Raw genomic sequence first — 19,447 nt, 5'->3', positions numbered from 1 at the left:
AGGGTTCAAATGGGTATGCTGTTTTGTGAATGAACAATGGCCTCTATATAGTGAACCAATAACAAAAGGTGTGTGGGTTTTTTTGGGGGTTGGGGGGGTTACTTGGCGTCTATTGCGATTCAGTGTGAAAAGAAGTCTACTAGGGGAAATATGCTAAAAGTTTTAATGGTAATGGTTGGCAGCATATGGTAAGGCACTGCAATTGAAGTATAAGCGTATGTGCTTTTGAAAGAGTTTGCAACAGGGTTCAAATTGGTATGCTGTTTTGTGAATGTGAACAATGGCCTCTATATAGTGAACCAATAACAAAAGGTGTGGGTTTTTTTTGAGAGGGGAGTTTTTTACTTGACGTCTATTTTGATTCAGTGTGAAAACAGGTCTATTAGAGGAAATTTGCTAAAAGTTTTAATGCTTTTGAAACCAAAGAAGGACTTTTTTAAACTGGTATTTATCATTCAATTTGATTCATTTTCTTCCATGATAGAACATGTGCTTTCCTTTGTTTATGTATTACAAAATTTTACATTGCTTTATTCAATCAGCATCTGCTAAACATTTTCATTATTATTATTTTTTTGCATTCATTAGATTGTTTTGTTTATACTGGTAGCCCCCCTGCGTTACGAACGAATTCCGTTCCTACACTGTTGACGTAAACCGAATTTTCGCATAAGACGGAACTAACCGTTGCAGTACCCTAAAATAATTATCCAAACAGTCCAAAGGTATTGTATTTTGTTTAATGATGGAGGATACACTGCCCTTTAGTGGCAGTGTTGTCGCCTTAAGACTGAGGAGCAGACTCGTCTGACATGGATAAAGGAAAGCTGCAGTCTGGTTTTGCCCACATAAGGCTGTAAGTTGTTTCAGCTAATACATGTTTGTGTATGCATTTGTAATTATGGCTACAGCTTGTAGAGTTGCATATGAGAGATTTGCTATGAGATTTGTAAATACATTAGCATTCATAGCATTTAAAATAGACTTTTGCCAGGCAAATTCGTCTAATTTAATCTACTGAATTTACATATTGATCAGACTAGATGGACATTTGAACACCAATAGCGTACCGCACCAATGCTATTTTTAGACTGAAAGGCTGCGGGACATCATCATCATAACCGGAAGAGGGTCAACATAGAAGCGCGCTTGCATACAACCTATGCAAGTATTGCTTGTTTTCTGCCAGTAATCTTTCAAAAAAGAACATGCCGAGGAAATACTGCTTCAATGGAACTTGTACAAACGACTCTAGACTCTTTCTTCGTACATTTCCTAAAGCCAAAAACTCAGAGGGGAAAAAATGTGAACAACGGATCAACTTGTGTGGACATCCAAAAGACCAGTTTAACACCAGCTAGGTGAAGCCATTCACTTTCATATGCAGTAAAGATTTTGTTGGGGGCCATGGTCCTACAGATGACAATCCCGATCCATTGCCTGCCACGTAGAGTAACCCATTTTGATATTTTTACTTATTTTTTAGCGTGGCATTTTTGCCTTGCTGCTTCTGTCTGTCAATAATGATCTGAAAAAACTTTCTCTTCAACTTAACATGTGTATGTTCTTCCATAGCTTTACCAATGAATTTGGCACCGGGGACATCCTTTTCGGACAAAATTGGTAGATTTAGCTCAGTAAACATCTCGCTCGTACACTATTTACATGCAGCTAGCATGAGGGACAAATGCAAGATTGACCCCCCCTAGCAACAGTTGCTAACGTTATGAATATTAATGAACAAAGGTGACGTGTTACGTGAGGCATGCTTTTGTTTTGTGTCGTGTTTGTTGTCAAAAGTGAAGGAAGTAAAAAGCTTCAAAAAGCACAATTGCCTTGTTTGCTGTTCGTAAAGTTGAGCAACTTCACGTTTAGTGAGGAGAGAACACGTCATATCAATAACGTAAAGTAAAAAGTAAGATACTGTGAAGTACAATAGGGTACGTTTATGAGACTAAAAACAACTGGAGACAAAATGGCGGACGAGACTCTGGCATCGTAAAGTCAAAATCGCGTAAGCCGAGTACTTCGTAACCTTGGGACTACCTGTATATGCAGTTTACTTCTTTCTACTTATTACTAATATTTTATTACACCATATTTGAAAAAAAGTTTTGCTTCATTATGAAACATGTTATTTTGTATTCTTTATATCTTTTTAATTATTTTTTAAAAAATTATGCATCCAAGTGTATCCTGCTGACTTTGAGCGAGAGTCTGGAGGAGTTAACTCTGGGCTGGCGGCCAGCCAAAACCGATTAATTGCATTTTTACATTAAAAAAAAAAAAAAAAAAAAAAAAAAAAAAAAAAAAAAAACATTTTCTAATATGTGGATTAATTCCCAAATTAATTACTATCCCTTCAAAATATTTGTATATATATATATTCACTTATTTACTAAAAACTGAAAGAAAAAAAATATATATATACTATCAGTATGAAAAATTAAGAAAATATTACAGAAATGTTTTTCTGTAATATTTTCTCAATTATGTTTGGGTTCAATGTTTTATTACAAGATTGATGAGAGTGCAGTTAACCACCTTTCTTACTTGGTGAGTAACTACTATTTAATTGTGTTTATTCATGCAGAAGATTACATTGCCATGGTCTCTGACATATATTGTACCTGTCTTGTTGGTGAGCCGGAAGATGACGCTCCGGTCAGGAATGCCGCACACGTTCCTGACAGAGGCCACGCAGCTGTAGTTGGCGTAGTCTTGCGGCCGCAGGTTCTTCAACTTCAAGATCTTCGTTTCCCCCTGCAGCTCAGACGACAACCACGACAGCGGTATGCAAATTTGTGCTAGGACATGGATGCAGACAAAAAAGGTCAAAGGGATGAATATTTATACACGCCGGAGCGAGGGAAGACGTGGAACAGTATTACGGCTATGCTGCGGCAAATTAATGTGTCACGCGGCACCATATGGACGTCGAGATGATTCTCGAGTCAATAATGGGCCCTGCCGTTATTTTCCAGCAACACTGATGGGCTCTACAGGGGTTCCCCTCTACTGAAGCAGCGTGTCGGGCTTGTCAGCCATTATCCCCCCTGGTCGGAAGCCTGTGATGAGGATGTGAACCTTTGATCCAGCTGACTTCGATACTTTGGGAGTGAGGAGGCGAGGACGGATTAAAAACAAAAGTCAGTTGAAACATGGCCTCCATTGGTGTGCTAAGATGAGGAAAAAAGATCAGTTTTGATACTCTGTATTATCACCACTATTATTGTTTTATTTATTTATTTTAGTACTAGTAGTACAGTGATGTGTTAAGAAACGAGTCCTTTAACTTTTGAGTTTTTCACTTATAAGCAGACGCTTTGATGATTTTTGTCTTGGGATACAAGAACAAAATAGATAAAAATGCACTGAAGACCCCATATGTTTAATACAGCTAGTCCACATGCTATGACGTACACGACTTACTACAGTATATGTGCGGTCCGCTTTTCCTTGTTGCACTTGGACTTGTTTGATGTCACACCAAAGCTACTTTCTCTGAGTTTCGAGCGTTGCATTCATGTTGCGAAGTTAACATTTCAAAAGGCAGAGAAACGGTAAACAGCGCGGGCTCAGCGATGCACCCCCTGTTAGCTCACTTTTAGCCCACTAGCTTATTGAGCAGCATTCGTTTTCACCGCTGGACTAATAGCTGCCGTTTTTCTTGTTGAATTGCCCAAGATTTGGTCTTTATTTCCCTCGGTATTATTGTGCAGACATAGAGGTATGTTTTTGTAAGCAAATATGTCTCTATTCATTTACTTTATAGCGTTATTCTACGCTCTTTGTCATGATTTACTTTCTAATTGCGTGTTCATAGTTTGAACAAATTAATAAATGTTAGTTGTAAGAAGAACTATGGTGTGATCGGTGTTACCGGAGGGAAGTAATATATATCTTATTTTTCACTTTATTGTATTAATATGATGTACAGCAGAGGTGGCCAATCCTGGTCCTCGAGAGACGCAATCCAGCTTGTTTTCCATGTCTCCCTCTTCCAACACACCTGAATCAAATTATCAGGATTCTTATCTGGCAACTGCAGAGCTTGCTGATGAGCTGATCATTTAATTCAGTTGTGTTAAAGGAGGGAGACATGGGGAAAAAAAGCTGGATTGCGGCTCTCAAGGACCAGGGTTGGCCACCCCTGATGTACAGTGAAGAAAATAAGTATTTGAACACCCTGCTATTCTGAAATTTTCATCGTAGTTGCGTGTCCCCTGTGAGAAAGATAATCGAAAAAGAAAAATCCAGAAATCACAATGTATGATGTTTTTTTAAAGATTTATTTGTGTGATACAGCTGCAAATAAGTATTTGAACACCTGAGAAAACAAATGTTAATATTTGGTACAGTGAGTTTGAGCTCCCTCCGAAGGTTTTTCTGTTGGGTTATGGTCTGGAGACAGGCTAGACCATGCTAGAACCTTGTTATGCTTCTTGCAGAGCCACTCCTTGGGTTTCCTGGCTGTGTGCTTTGGGTCATTGTCATGCTGGAAGACCCAGATATGACCTATCTTTAATGCTCTGACTAAAGGAATGAGGTTGTTCCCCAAAATCTAACAAAACAGGTCTCCGGCCATCGTCTCTATACCACAGTGCACTCGTCCTGTCCCATGCGCAGAAAAACACCCCCAAAACATGACGCTACCACCCACATGCTTCACAGTAGGGATGGTGTACTTGAGTCTTATTTTACTCTCATCTGACCACAAAACTTGCTCCCATGACTCCTCTGCATCATCCGACTGGTCATAGTCAAACTTAAGACATGTGCTGGTTTAAGCAGGGGAACCTTCTGTGCCATGCATGATTTCAAACCATGACGTCTTAGTGTATTACCAACAGTAATCTTGGAAACGGCGGTCCCAGCTCTTTTCAGGTCATTGACAAACTCCTGTTGTGTAGTTCTGGGCTGATTCCTCACTTTTCTTAGGATCATTGAGACCCCACAAGGTGATATCTTACATGGGGCACACTCCGATTTAGATTGACTGTCATGTTTAACGTCTTCCATTTTCTAATGATTGCGCCGACAGTGGAGCTTTTTTCACCAAGCTGCTTGGCAATTGCTCTGTAGCTCTTTCCAGCCTTGTGGAGGTGAACAATATGTCTGGTGTCTTTGGACAGCTCTTTGGTCTTGATCATGTTATAAGTTTGAGTCTTACTGATTGTATGGGCTGGACAGGTGTCTTTATCCTCCTATCAACCTCAAACAAGTGCATCGGGATTCAGGATAATACATGGAGTGGAAGTGGACTTTAAATAGGCGGACTAACAGGTCTTTCAGGGTCAGAATTCTAGCTGATAGACAGGTGTTCAAATACTTATTTGCAGCTGTATTACATACAGTGGGGCAAATAAGTATTTAGTAAACCACCAATTGTGCAAGTGTCCTACTTGAAAAGATTAGAGAGGCCTGTAGTTGTCAACATGGGTAAACCTCAACCATTAGAGACGGAGTGTGGGGGAAAAAAATCAGATAATCACACTGTTTGATTTTTAAAGAATTTAATTTCAAATTATAGTGGAAAATAAGTATTTGGTCACCTACAAACAAGCAAGATTTCTGGCTGTCAAAGAGGTCTGACTTCTTCTAACGAGGTCTAACGAGGCTCCACTCGTTACCTGTATTAATGGCACCTGTTTTAACTCATTATCGGTATAAAAGACACCTGTCCACAAGCTCAGTCAGTCACACTCCAAACTCCACTATGGCCAAGACCAAAGAGCTGTCAAAGGACACCAGGAAAAAAATTGTAGACCTGCACCAGGCTGGGATGACTGAATCTGCAATAGGTAAAACGCTTGGTGTAAAGAAATCAACTGTGGGAGCAAATATTAGAAAATGGAAGACATACAAGACCAATGATAATCTCCCTTGATCTGAGGCTCCATGCAAGATCTCACCCCATGGCGTCAAAATGATAACGAGAACGGTGAGCAAAAATCCCAGAATCACACGGGGTGACCTAGTGAATGACCTACAGAGAGCTGGAACCACAGTAACAAAGGCTACTATCAGTAACAGAATGCGCCGTCAGGGACTCAAATCCCGCACTGCCAGACGTGTCCCCCTGCTGAAGCCAGCACACGTCCAGGCCCGTCTGCGGTTCGCTAGAAAGCATTTGGATGATCCAGAAGAGGACTGGGAGAATGTGTTATGATCAGATGAAACCAAAATAGAACTTTTTGGTAGAAACACAGGTTCTCGTGTTTGGAGGAGAAAGAATACTGAATTGCATCCGAAGAACACCATACCCACTGTGAAGCATGGGGGTGGAAACCTCATGCTTGGGGCTGTTTTTTTTTTTTTTTGCAAAGGGACCAGGACGACTGATCTGTGTAAAGGAAAGAATGAATGTGACCATGTATCGAGAGATTTTGAGTGAAAATCTTTATCCATCAGCAAGGGCATTGAAGATGAGACGTGGCTGGGTCTTTCAGCAAGACAATGATCCCAAACACACAGCCAGGGCAACAAAGGAGTGGCTTCGTAAGAAGCATTTCAAGGTCCTGGAGTGGCCTAGCCAGTGTCCAGATCTCAACCCCATAGAAAATCCGTGGAGGGAGTTGAAAGTCCGTGTTGCCCAACGACAGCCCCAAAACATCACTGCTCTAGAGGAGATCTGCATGGAAGAATGGGCCAAAATACCAGCAACAGTGTGTGAAAAGCTTGTGAAGAGTTACAGAAAACGTTTGGCCTCCGTTATTGCCAACTAAGGGTACATAAGAAAGTATTGAGATGAACTTTTGGTATTGACCAAATACTTATTTTGCACCACGATTTGCATATAAATTCTTCAAAAATCTATGTGATTTTCAGTCCCCCCCCCACATTCTGTTCCTCATGGTTGAGTTTTACCCATGTTGACAATTAGAGGCCTCTCTAATATTTTCTAGTGGGAGAACTTGCACAATTAGTGGTTGACTAAATACTCATTTGCCCCACTGTAAATAAATCGTTAAAAAATCATGCATCTGGATTTTCTTTTTAGATTATCTCTCTCATAGTGGACATGTACCAACAGTTAAAATTTCAGACTCTTCCATGATTTCTAAGTGGGAGAACTTAAATAGCAGGGTCTTCAAATACTTATGTTCTTCACTGTATAATACGTGTTTTTGGATAGTTTTTTTTTTTGTATTTACAGGTACTTAAAGGGTTAATCCAATTTATGTGGAAATTTGGGTTACGTCGCCAGCGTAGGAACGGAACTGGTTCGTAACCCAGGGACTACGTGTCGTGCCATTCAGAATGTTTGAATGGCAAATTGAGCATTTTTGGATTTTAGGTTCTCTGGAGAGAAAATGTTTTTCATGAAAAACCTTTGTTTTTTTAACTGGAATATTTGACTTGTTGGTAGCCGTCATGCACGATTTAAATGTCTCCATCTTTGGAGCAATACAGGTGCCAATCTCTGACAACTGTCCAACAAATCTGGAAGTATTCAAATACCATGATTTTTCAGAACCTCACATCATCTGTCTTACCTGCGTGAAGAAGGGTTCATATATCTCCACGCCCTTGTCGGAGCCCTGGGTCAGCACCTCCCGGCCACGGTGCCAACTGTAGCGAACCGGCGGGTTGGAGTTAGCCACGCAGCGCAGGAACACTGTCCGCTCGTAGTAGAACTGCTCCTTCGCCTCTCCGATGCTCTGGTGCACTGTCACCACCGGGTCATCAAGATCTGGAAACATTTTGTGGCATGGAATCCACTTAGTGAATCTGTGACTTTGTATTTATTTTTTTGTCAAACTTTTCTGTGTGGACAGCGTGAGAAAGGTGGGATTTGATTCACGCTATGAATTTTCTGGCTTTTTGGTGAGCCGCTGTTGAATGGCCGGCCATTTTTGAAAGGCGCTCTTGGTTGATTGAATGGATTTAGAAGGTAATCACCTTACCAGGCGGTAGCGATGAGTCTTTTAGCATGCTAATCGACACATTTTCAAAGAAACCCATCTACTGGGCTATCTAGTTCCCCCTTTCAAGTCCATTTTTCTTTGTCGAGTGGGAAGGCAACGCAAGGGAGTGGATGAACATATGCCTCTGCCAAAGAATGCTGATTCCTGCGATTCATTAAAGACATGTTCTGCCCCCACACCCCCTTAATCAAAATCTAGCTGTGGTCAATACTTCATCCAGGATCCATTACGGAATCTCAGGTAAGAGCAATTACATTTGAGGGGGGCGGCAGATGGGGAAATGGGGTAGGTGACAGCGAAGGTGTGTGTGTGGGGAGCACAATTGCGGTGGGCTTTCTCATGAGCTTTTAAAGCAGGGGTTCCCAACCTATTCCACTAAGGCACACTGTGGGTGCAGGATTTCATTCTTACCAAACAAGATGACAACACTTTTTCCCCAATCTGGTGTTTTACAAGTGCAATCAGTTGATTGCAGTCAGGTGTGGCTTGTTTTAGCAGAAGCCTCATTGGTTCAACTGTCTCTGCTGGATCGGCTGGAACAAAAACCAGGACCCACAGTGTGCCTTGAGGACTGGGTTGAAAACCCCTGTTTTAAAGTGAATACACCAATTCATTACCAAGAATTTGGCCTGCCTCTTTGGTCATCTGTTTCCTGCAGTCCATTAGCAATATAGACATACACACAGTGACAGCTCTGCTTCAAGCTACACAATGCGGATATAAATCTCATGTCATGTGGTCATTCCCAACACATTTAAAGAAAATAAATGGACTTCAGACATTTCCTTGAGGAACCTCACTTGTACAATTGCGCCTGACAGATAAACGATCTTTGGATGGATGCTGTTGGTTTGATATCGCCATTTAAATCCCAAGTGGATATTTAATACGCCAAATACTGTATGTGTGGACCTAATCCTAGTCAAACCCATGGTTGACTAATGAACAAATTAAGAGGCGTGTCTAATAAAACATAATTACATGCTCAGAGGACATTAGATAACTATGGCGTATGATAATTGCATGAATAAAAATTAATAATCTCACACTCTTTCACAGCAAATCCTGAAAATGATCATTAAAACTATAACGCCATGCTCAACCCACTTTAGGATGGGGTAGGCATAAAAGTGCTCAGTTGAGTGTTTTTCTACTTGACCAAGAGATGTTGATGATTTTTATGAACTATGGAGCCCTCTGAGACACTTGTGATTAAAGCCTATTACTCTATAAACTTGACTAATGTGAGCAAAAGCATGGCTTAAATTTTACCCACCTAGAATGGGTCAACAACTCAATTTTGGGTCTTGACCTACCAGTGGAGAATCGTTGCATAACATATTAAGGCTCATGCCTTATTTTTATGTGTTTGTCTCTTAGTTGGCCTGGAGCAAAGTATGCAGGGCTAAAGATGAAGTGGATGCTCAGAGCGCGAGGGATACATATTGAAATATGGAAATGTTTGCGGTGGATTAAAAAGTTGATGAGTTTCAAACAAAATTCCACCCCATGTGAGAATGCTGCTGCATAAATGGTAAGTGCAATTAGCTCCTAAAGTCACGCCTGAATTGTTTAAAAATCCTGGAGAATGAGGAAAGGTGTCCATGTCGCTTTTTATGGTGCTCACGTACCTAAAAAGCCTTTCATTTCCAAAATAGCAGATTTTTTTTTTTACTTTATGGGCCTATGAAAACATTTGTTGGACAAATAGGCAGACAAGTTGGGATGAAGGACTCAAGAAAGGTGCTTCATTATCACATCAAAACTCCCTTTCATGTAATGCGTACACCAGCACATAAGCTCCACGCCAAAAGCAGACCTTCTTCCTTTAGAGCCTCTTGGGTGTTCGTCTAACGCAACATTCTCTGCTTTATCCTTTTCTTTGATGTCATTCTGTCTCTTGTCTGATCCGCTGAGATGGATCCGAAAGAGGAACACAATCGGACGGTGTCAATCAAAAGCATTCTGCGCAGAATGATGTCATGATACAGCGATAATCTTTTCGGAACATTAGTGAAACAGCACGATAACTATCGTTAACACTATAAGGACTAAAACAGAGAAAGCATGGTATTTTACTTATCTGAGCATGCTTTTTTCCTCAGCCCTACACAGAAGATACTGTATGTGATATCTTGGTAACAATACTTTGGCCCAACTGAAACAGTCAATATCTCTACTCGAGTGCTAGCCAGTGCTTCTCAATGATTTTCTGTTATGCACCGCCAGGAAGATGAAAACATTTCACTTATTTAAAGGATACTTGAACTAAAATTGCCATGACAACTAAAGATTTCTTGTGGAGTTTTAACTTAGCATACATATGTATACAGCACTAGCATCGATGGAGGGTTACGAATGGGTCCCATTCTGATGCTGGCAATGTAACCTGAATTTTCACTTAAGTTGGAAATAACCCTTTAAGTACCCTTAAATACCCCCCACATCTCAAAATAACTATCCAAAAACATGTATTATACGTCATTATACTGTCCTCGCCAAGACATTGACGCTAAGTCATAGCTAGACAGCAGGCTAAGCTCTGAAATGACGATTTCAGACGTCCATGTGGTTTGCTGACTTTATTCAGCTGCTCATGACATAAACACTTGCAGAATTAAACTAAAATAAAAATGAAATTACCATATTTGCCCGAATAGAAGACGGCCCTGATTATAAGATGACCCCCTCTTTTTCAAGACTCAAGTTTGAAAAAAAAGACTTTTTGAACACCAAATTATTTTTCATACAGAAAATAATTACAGTACATCTGAAACAAATGATAACAATATATTTGAGAGAAAAAAAGCATGTTATTTTGCCTCATTCAAATCTTAATATCTGAACATTTAAATATGTAAACTAAAGTGCAATCACATTCGTAAATGAATGGCTTCTGGTTTTTGAAATGTAAATAATTTGTGATGAAACAAAAAAATTGCAATAACTGCATTAACCATCAAAGTGAAGTCTAACTGTAACCGTAGTCTTGAAACAAATCTGAATAAGGAAAAACATTGCAATAAAATTATGCAAACTGGTTAAACTTGAGACTAACAGATTTGTCATGACAGAACATCGCTTCAATGATATCTGGCGCCATCTAGCGTCGTGAATGGGTATAATGTCTAGATCGCGAATATAAGACGACCCCCACTTTTTCAGTCTTATTTCAATGCAAAAAAACACCGTCTTATATTTGGGCCAATACGGTAAATCAGTTTCATCATTCATAACAGCAATTCAAATTTGCGTTTTATAACAAGCTGCTGATTCAGCAATAACAATCCACATATAACGATTAGCATGTATCAGTTAACGTCCGCACATCATCAAAAATAATCACAAACTCACCCCAAGTATTTGACCACAATTGAAAACGCAAAATAAACAGTACAAAAGGAGTTATATGCAGGTGTTGTCTCTGTGGATGCTTCACAAGCAACAAATGTGCACGCAGGCTTGCAGCTGTAATCTATCCCCTCTCTCTCTCACTTGGCTGCGCGGCTTCTTCTTGGGAGCAAATGCGCTCTTCTTCGTGACGGCAAATACGTTCGTCTGTACATCCGCTCTTACTCGCGTGTGGAAGTACAACCTGCTCTATGCTTCCTGTGCCAAAATAAAAGTATGCATCACAAAACAAAACAAAAAAAACCCGACTGCAGACGAAATGGCGGACGAGACTACAGCGTCGTAAAGTCGAAATCACGTAAGTCGGGTACGTTGTAACCTAGGGACTACCAGTAGCCACAAACGAGTTACTCTATAAAACAAATAAGCTAAATACATATACAATGGTATGAAAAAGTATCTGAACCTTTGAAATTTCTCACATTTCTGCATAAAATCAACAACAAATGTGATCTGATCTTTGTCAAAATCACACAGATGAAAAAACTGCTTTGACAAAAACCACCCAAACATTTATAGATTATCATATTTTAATGAGGATAGTATGCAAACAATGACAGAAGGGGGGGAAATAAGTAAGTGAACCATCACGTATAATATTTTGTGGCCCCCCCTTTGGCAGCAATCACTTCAACCAGACACTTCCTGAAGCTGCAGATCAGTCTGGCACATCGATCAGGACTAATCTTGGCCCATTCTTCTCTACAAAACTGCTGTAGTTCAGTCAGTTTCCTGGGATGTCTGGCATAAATCACTATCTTTAAGTCATGCCACAGCAGCTCAATGGGGCTAAAGTCTGGACTTTGACTTGCCCACTCCTGAACGTGTATTTTGTTCTTCTGAAACCATTCTGAAGTTGATTTACTTCCGTGTTTTTGGATCATTGTCTTGTTGCAGCATCCATCCTCTTTTTGGCTTCAACTGTCTGACAGACGGCCTCAGGTTTTTCTGCAAAACATCCTGAAAAACCTTTGAATTCATTCTTCCATTAATGATTGCAAGTTGTCCAGGCCCCGAGGCTGCAAAACAGCCCAAAATCATGATGCTCCCTCCACCATGCTTCACAGTGGGGATGAGGTGTTGATGTTAGTGAGCTGTTGCATTTTTCCTCCACACAACGTTGCGTGTTACTTCCAGACAATTCAACTTTGGTTTCATTAGTCCACAAAATATTTTGCCAAATCTTTTGTGGAGTGTCCAAGTACCTATTTGCGAACATTAAACGAGCAACAATGTTTTTTTAGACAGCAGTGGCTTCCAATGTGGAGTCCTCCCATGAACGTAATTCTTGGCCATAGTTTTACATATGGTTGATGTATGCACAGATATATTGGACTGTGTCAGAGATTCCTGTAAGTCTTTAGCAAACACTCTAGGGTTCTTTTTTTACCTTTCTGAGTATTTTGCGCTGAACTTTTGGCATCATCTTTGGTGGATTGCCACTCCTGGGCAACAGTGCCAAACTCTCTCCATTTGTAGACAACTCCTCTAACTGACGATTGATGAACATCCAGACTTTTAGAAATGGTTTTGTATCCTTTCCCAGCTTTATACAAATCAACAATCCTTGATCGGGTTAGGTCTTCAGACAGATCTTTTGACGGAGCCTTTATGCACATCAGACAGTGCTTCTCATCAAGACAATTCTCAACAGATGTGTGTTTTATTGTGGGCAGGGCAGCTTTAAACCACTCATCAGTGTTTGGGCACACACATGACTTGCACTGCTTTTACAGCTGTGAAATTTTGACAAAGGTCAGATCACATTTGATGGTGATTTTATGCAGAAATGTGAGAAATTGCAAAATGTTCAGATACATTTTCATACCAGTGTATTTGTCCCATGGAATAATTCAAATATCTTGATACTTGCCACCAAAAAATAAATAAATAAATAAATAAACAATTTTACTTTCTTGCCGTCTGCCACATTGTGCTTGCTGAATAATAACAAAATGGTTTCAATTCACAATTTTATAAAATTTCATCCTTGAGCGTCTAGCACAATTGCAAGTAAAACCCTTTCAAGACACTGTAAATGGAAAGCCAACGCAGAAGCGCACTCCGCTCAATGGTCCACTCGTCTACTTTTTAACAAATGCGCCTCCAGTCTAGACAAAATGACACATGCTGATGCACAGCACAGGCGGGCTAAAGATGACAAAGAGCTTCGGACGAACTGCTGCATAATGCATAAAGAATCATATGGCTGCAATTTTAAATGTAATACAGTGGACACCTGTGTGTGTGCTAGCACTCTAATGCATTACAACCATGCTGGTCAAGAGGCTAATAAGCACTATTAGTGATCTATAACTTCCATTGGCGTACTGATGGAACACATGAATCCAAGCAGGTAATTTTCCATCTCGCCAACGCTGACCTCTATCTTCCCCAATAGCCTGCTCCTCCTGCTCACCGCGTCTATCTACGGATGGATGTGTTTTGTAACCGTCAGCGTGAGAGATGGGCCCTGCTCTGATGATGACGCCACCACCTGTGCAACAGAGATATCCGGCAATGTGGCTCTCTAAGGGGGATGAGGAGCACTGGGCGGAGCTGGCGAGTCAGATCGCGAAATATGGCGGAGTCAATCACATATCGTATCAGTGTCAACAGAATTAAGCAGCAAGCATCTTACTTATATGCATTTGCTTTGGATTTGAATAACTGTTTTAATTGTCTTGGCGATGGCCATTGCTTGTATAGTAGTTGCGGGATCAACTTCAGTCCACGTTGGATAGACGAGAAACTAAGTTTAAAAAAAAAAAAATAGATGATCTCATAGCTGTGGAGCAAGTGTAAACCTCACTAGCATGAAAGAACAGTTCTAATGTTGGACAGCACACAAAAAACTTGATAACTGACCAACAAATAAAAAAACGACCATGCATCAAGTGCAAAACTGCGCAGATTTTTCGAAGGGTTCCCCAAAAATTACTTGATAAAATGCACTTAAAACCAGTGTTTTTGGCAGCCCTTTTAATTTTCGTCTTGGTCTTAGTCTTTTAGACGAAAATACTCTCACTCATATTTTAGTCATCTCAAAATGTATTTGTCTTCATCTAGTTTTTGTTGATGAAAACTCGAGACTAATTTCGTCTAGTTTTAGTCGACTGATTGACTGAAAATGTTTTGGTCAGTAAAATTAAAAGATTCTACTCAAAAAAATAAAGGTTTCCCACTATTTCAAATGAACATTGACAGACAAGCACGTATTGTAGCGCCTACAAGGACAACAACTTGGCGAAAATACACACTCAGCAGGAAAACAGTACATTATTTTCCAAATTATTTTCCAATTTATACCCACCTGGGCGCCACGAACTGTATGTTGAAATAAAAGTTGTCTGAGAGTTTAAGAGAATGCTCACCGTTAGCATTAGCCTAATGCCAACCCGAACGTGAATGCTATGATAACGTGTTGTTAATATTACTTTTAAAAAAAAATCATTAATTAGTTACAAATTACTTCTCCCAAAAAGTAATTGCGTTTGTAACTCAGTTACCTGAAGAGTAATTAGTTACTTGGCAAAGTAACTGGTGTTATTTTTCATAGTTGTAAAAATGGCTCCTGTAATTGCTGTAGTTCCCTTCTGTCTACTTTCGACATTTGAAAGTTTAAAACTGTTTCATCATTTACAGATTTCAGATTCGAGAAGATTTTGCCGAATTAGGAGTATTTTAGATAAGTAAGTACGGTAAGAAGGTTCTCTACGACAGAGCCTTCCTGAGAAGTCTACTGCTTTAAGATGGCGGCCGTTAGTAATGCCGGCGAGTATCATTTCGCATTTAGTTCTATATACATATCATATATACCGTATCATTATGTGGGCGTAGTTTGTAGGCTATCGGCTACAGTAAGGTATTATTGGAGCCACCTAGCATCGTGGTTGCAACAGCGTCACAACCTTCTTGCCGCCTCCCCACTCCCGCACCGATCTCTCGTCTCCGTGAGTCCGTCTCTCTCAGACTTTTGTCATTCAACCAACATAGTAACGCATAGTAACGCACGCCTTTACATCCTCAGTAACGGTAACGGCGTTGCCAAGATGAGAAAAGTAATTAATTAGATTACTCACTACTGAAAAAATAACGCCGTTAGTAAGGCCGTTATACTCTGACGCTGTTATTAACAACAGTGGTGATGATAACTCAGCACAAACCTTTAAAGACTTAAGGCTGGTTTATGCTACTGCGGCCGACCTATACGCCGTCAAGGCAGACCCAATTCAAGATACTCCACCGTAGACTGATGTGCACCTCCACAAAATCCTGACTACGTGTCACTCAACGCGTGGTGACGTAACGCAAATGGACTGTGATCCGCTCAGCCTGTCGTTTCCGGTTCAGCGCGAAATCACCGGCATTTACAAACATTGTTGCGCTACACTCAAAAATGGACCAAGCCGGCGAGAGAATCATGGAAAAACTCAGCAGATACGACCATCTGTACAATGTTTCATCAAGGCATTATAATGATTGCCAAATGGCAAGCAATTTGTAGAAGGAGATTGCTGAAAATACGGGGCTGGGATTCAGCGAATGCATAAAAAAATGGAAGAACCTCCGAGACAAGTGTGTTTGTTTGTGAGTTCGGAAGTAAATGGCCGGACAAAGCAGTGACCCAGCCTGCCAAAAACTGCCAGCTTTTTATCACTTTATGTCTTATTTTTGGTTGGTGCACTTTACCATTAATTTTGTACATATGTTTGCTGTGAGTCTGTCACTTACATTTTACATTTCAAGTGTATAAAGAATAAAGCACAGGCTTGGTATCCAAAGAGTTGTTTTGATGTTTAATTTTCAACAACAGACAGTTTACACACTTGATACATCATCACTGATTGAGAGTGCCTCGATGCTTTTATGATAACATGTTTACCATCAAGGCTTGCAATGCAGTTTGGGAAGTTCCATAGCTGCCAGAAATCTGCTGTGGCTACCTACTGGCTGGTTGTAGAACACGGCAAAGAAATCTGACAAACGCTGGACACATTGCTCGACGCCAGTTTGTAGCTAGCCGCCCACAAACCACCTCCGCAACAGTCTTCTGAGTCGCCTGCGCCTCAACATTTGTATGATCAACATTTGTTGTTCAATGTTGATGAACTGAAGATCCACATTCAAGCGTTCCATCTCCATTGCCATTGTTCTATAACTGGAAGAAATCTCAAGGAATTTGACAAGTGTCCCCCAAAACCGCACAAAAATAACGCAACAACCCCCTAGTGGCTTGGTGGTGAATTACAGAGCAACGCATTTTCTTGACGCAGAAGTTCGAATGCTCGTTGACGACGTAGGGTCCACGCTCCCACTCCCACGTCACCGCAGTGCAGAAGCATAAATTAGGCTTAAAGCAACATTGCAAATTCACTCTCTCCAAGATATGAAAACAAATCTTACCGTGTGTGCAAGCCTCGAGAGTGGAAAGGACACTGCACTGGTGAGTGGGGTGGGCGCTGCACGTCACATGAGTGACACAACCAGACACTGCTACAATGCAGGCTAACTACTAGGGGTGTAACGATACACAAAAATCTCGGTTCGGTACGTACCTAGGTTTTGAGGTCACGGTTCGGTTAATTTTCGGTACAGTAAGAAAACAAAATGCAAAATATAAATGTGTTAGTTGTTTATTACAGACCTTTGTGCTTTCAACAGTAGGAACATTAGCCTATACAAAGCTAGAATTCTGCTCAAAAAGTAGCGGCTATTTAAAGATAATCCAACAACAATTTGCCTTTCAGACCCCGCATATTGGTCAGCTTTCTTTCTGAAAGGAAGAAAAAAGCAGTCCTGTGCTAAAGGGAAAAGCAATTCCAATGACAAAGATGTTAACATGTATTTTACAAATGAAATGCCTGAATGATTTTTTTTTTTTTTTCTAATGAACGGTTTTCAAAAGCTTTTTTGGTGGATTTTCTCAAGTTAAAGCGCCACACAGAAATTAATAAATTTAATTGTGTAAGCAGGATCTGTGTATTATTCTTATTATTTAATTACAGGTTTTTTAGCTCATTTCAATTTATTTTATTTAAATGGGCTATTATTTATTTTATTATGTGTTTATATTTTACAAATTTGATGTAGTATTCATTTATATTGTATATTTTATGTTGTATAACTTTAGTTCCTTTGTGAATATTAGTTCCTACTTGTTTTGTTGTGGCAGGAGGGTTTTGTATTGAACACGGGGCCGTGTTGGTTATTATGATAGCAGAGAAGACAGCAGTAAATCAACAAAGAGAAGTCAACTGTGCCCCGATCTACCACTCAAGAGATCTGATGGACTGAAAAAATGGGTTACGATTGCATATTAGTTTGAAAATTGACCGGATCCACCGTATTTTTACACGAGTGACTTCCGGTCTGCCCGATCGTAGCTACCGGTGTTCTGCCAAAATCTCCTACATCGGCGAAACGTCCTACATTAGTCGAATTTGACACCCAAAGTACTACCGTGCGCTCTAAACTTTGTTTAGATGCATACAGGCATAACATACTAAAAAAATGCCTGAAGAAAATACTTAAATGTAGTTATATCAAATAAGGATGGTTTAAATTTGCTACGTGACTAATGTGGTCAACTGCTTCAAAGCTAACACAAAAAAAAAAAACAATGGTTAAAAGTATTAGAGGGTAATACATGCAAAAAGTATCTTTGAGGCAGTAAAAAGGTTCTAAAAACCTAAATAAAAACAAAAATAGTGAGTTCTCGCCGCTTCTAACCGATGTGCGCATGCGTGCGGATGCTTGCACAAGCGCGCTGAGCATTGGGTAGGACGTTTCGCCGCGTAGTAAGGAATGGCCGAACACCGGTAGTAGTATTGACGCAGGAGGGTCGCGTCTCGCGTCAAATAATAAACTCTGCCGTTCTTTTCGCGTGTGTCGTGTTGAGTCGCCTCTGGGACGCGTCTAACACGCGGCCGCACTGCGACTGGTGTGCATTGGCTGATTGACCTTAATGCCTGTGTTCTCGCGGTGGCCACATTGTCGCGCCTTTGACGTTTCTGGGTTATACTGGCCTACCATGTTGGTCCTCATTATAGTAGAGAAGACTGAGTAAATATAATCTACACAAAGAAACTAACCCGATCGACTCACAGCCTCGAAAAGTAAGGGTTACATTACGTAAGAAACTCGTTCGGTACGCCTCCGTTCCGAACCGAGCACCACGTACCGAAACGGTTCAACACAAATACATGTACCGTTACACCCTTACTAACTACACATAAAATGTCACATATTGTGAACATCTGACGGATACTATCTTGTCAGATGAAAACTGGCATTAAACTTGTTATGTTTTAGTATCCCTAAACACTTTCTTAGCTCGTTATCGTCTCATCACCGTCATGAAAAGAGTGTCATCGTTGACGAAAACAACACTGCTTACAACCAAACTACATTTTGGCTTGGTCTTATGCAAACCTAAACAGCAGTACAATTCATATCTTGGGCAGACACAGAACACTCAATAATACTGTTGGCAAAAATAAAATCAACATGGTTTCAAGGCCAAGAAGCAAGTGCAAACCTGAAACACCATAAAAGTACAACTCACATATACTGTAGGTCAAACATAATCTTCTGCCTCTTTCTCATAAATCCCTGGTTCAATTGAGTAAATTAGTTTCCGCTCCCAGCTATTTGCAAAAATACTGTATTGTATTGCATTGTATTGTATTGTATTGTATTGTGCAACCAAAGCAGTACTTCCTCCACTTGGAACACCAGCACTCATCAGCAGTCTGTGTCGCTATCAGCCGGTAAACGTGCTTTTATTCCATTAGGCCACACAATCAAATAGATTATGTTGACCAACAAAAAGCGGCAGGCCTTTAATGCCCTTTTAATTGGTCCAGGCTTTATGGCTCCTAACTGCATGAATGTGTATTACTGCTACGCGAAGAAAGGAAGTTACGATGCAGTATAGAGCGCATGACTAGCTCGTAATTATACATCAGGTAGGGTTGCATCAGGGAGGGGTTGGACATTAGGGCGAAGTACAACAGTATTCTGGTTGCTCACATGGCACATACAAATGAATACGCATTTGTAATCACATTTACAACTAAGAAGAGCATAGACTATTCCCTAAA

At 40.4% G+C, this 19,447-nt stretch overlaps 1 protein-coding gene across 9 annotated transcripts in view; it reads right to left on the bottom strand.

The window, feature by feature from the left end:
- LOC130907443 (MAM domain-containing glycosylphosphatidylinositol anchor protein 2-like) overlaps positions 1–19,447 on the bottom strand; it is a 459,232-nt gene that overhangs the window by 151,617 nt on the left and 288,168 nt on the right. For 7 of the 9 annotated variants that reach the window (XM_057822539.1, XM_057822545.1, XM_057822544.1 and 4 more), the window contains 2 exons: positions 7,501–7,696; positions 2,631–2,767 (listed from right to left, as the gene is read on the bottom strand). In XM_057822539.1, the coding sequence (XP_057678522.1) occupies positions 2,631–2,767; positions 7,501–7,696 (333 nt within the window). Of the gene's footprint in view, positions 1–2,630; positions 2,768–7,499; positions 7,697–19,447 lie in introns of all 9 variants that reach the window. The other 2 variants (XM_057822543.1, XM_057822547.1) reach the window with 1 other exon arrangement.

Source organism: Corythoichthys intestinalis, chromosome 19 (assembly GCF_030265065.1).
Source record: "Corythoichthys intestinalis isolate RoL2023-P3 chromosome 19, ASM3026506v1, whole genome shotgun sequence".
NCBI lineage: Eukaryota > Metazoa > Chordata > Actinopteri > Syngnathiformes > Syngnathidae > Corythoichthys > Corythoichthys intestinalis.
This window is presented reverse-complemented; position numbering and strand designations above follow the sequence as displayed.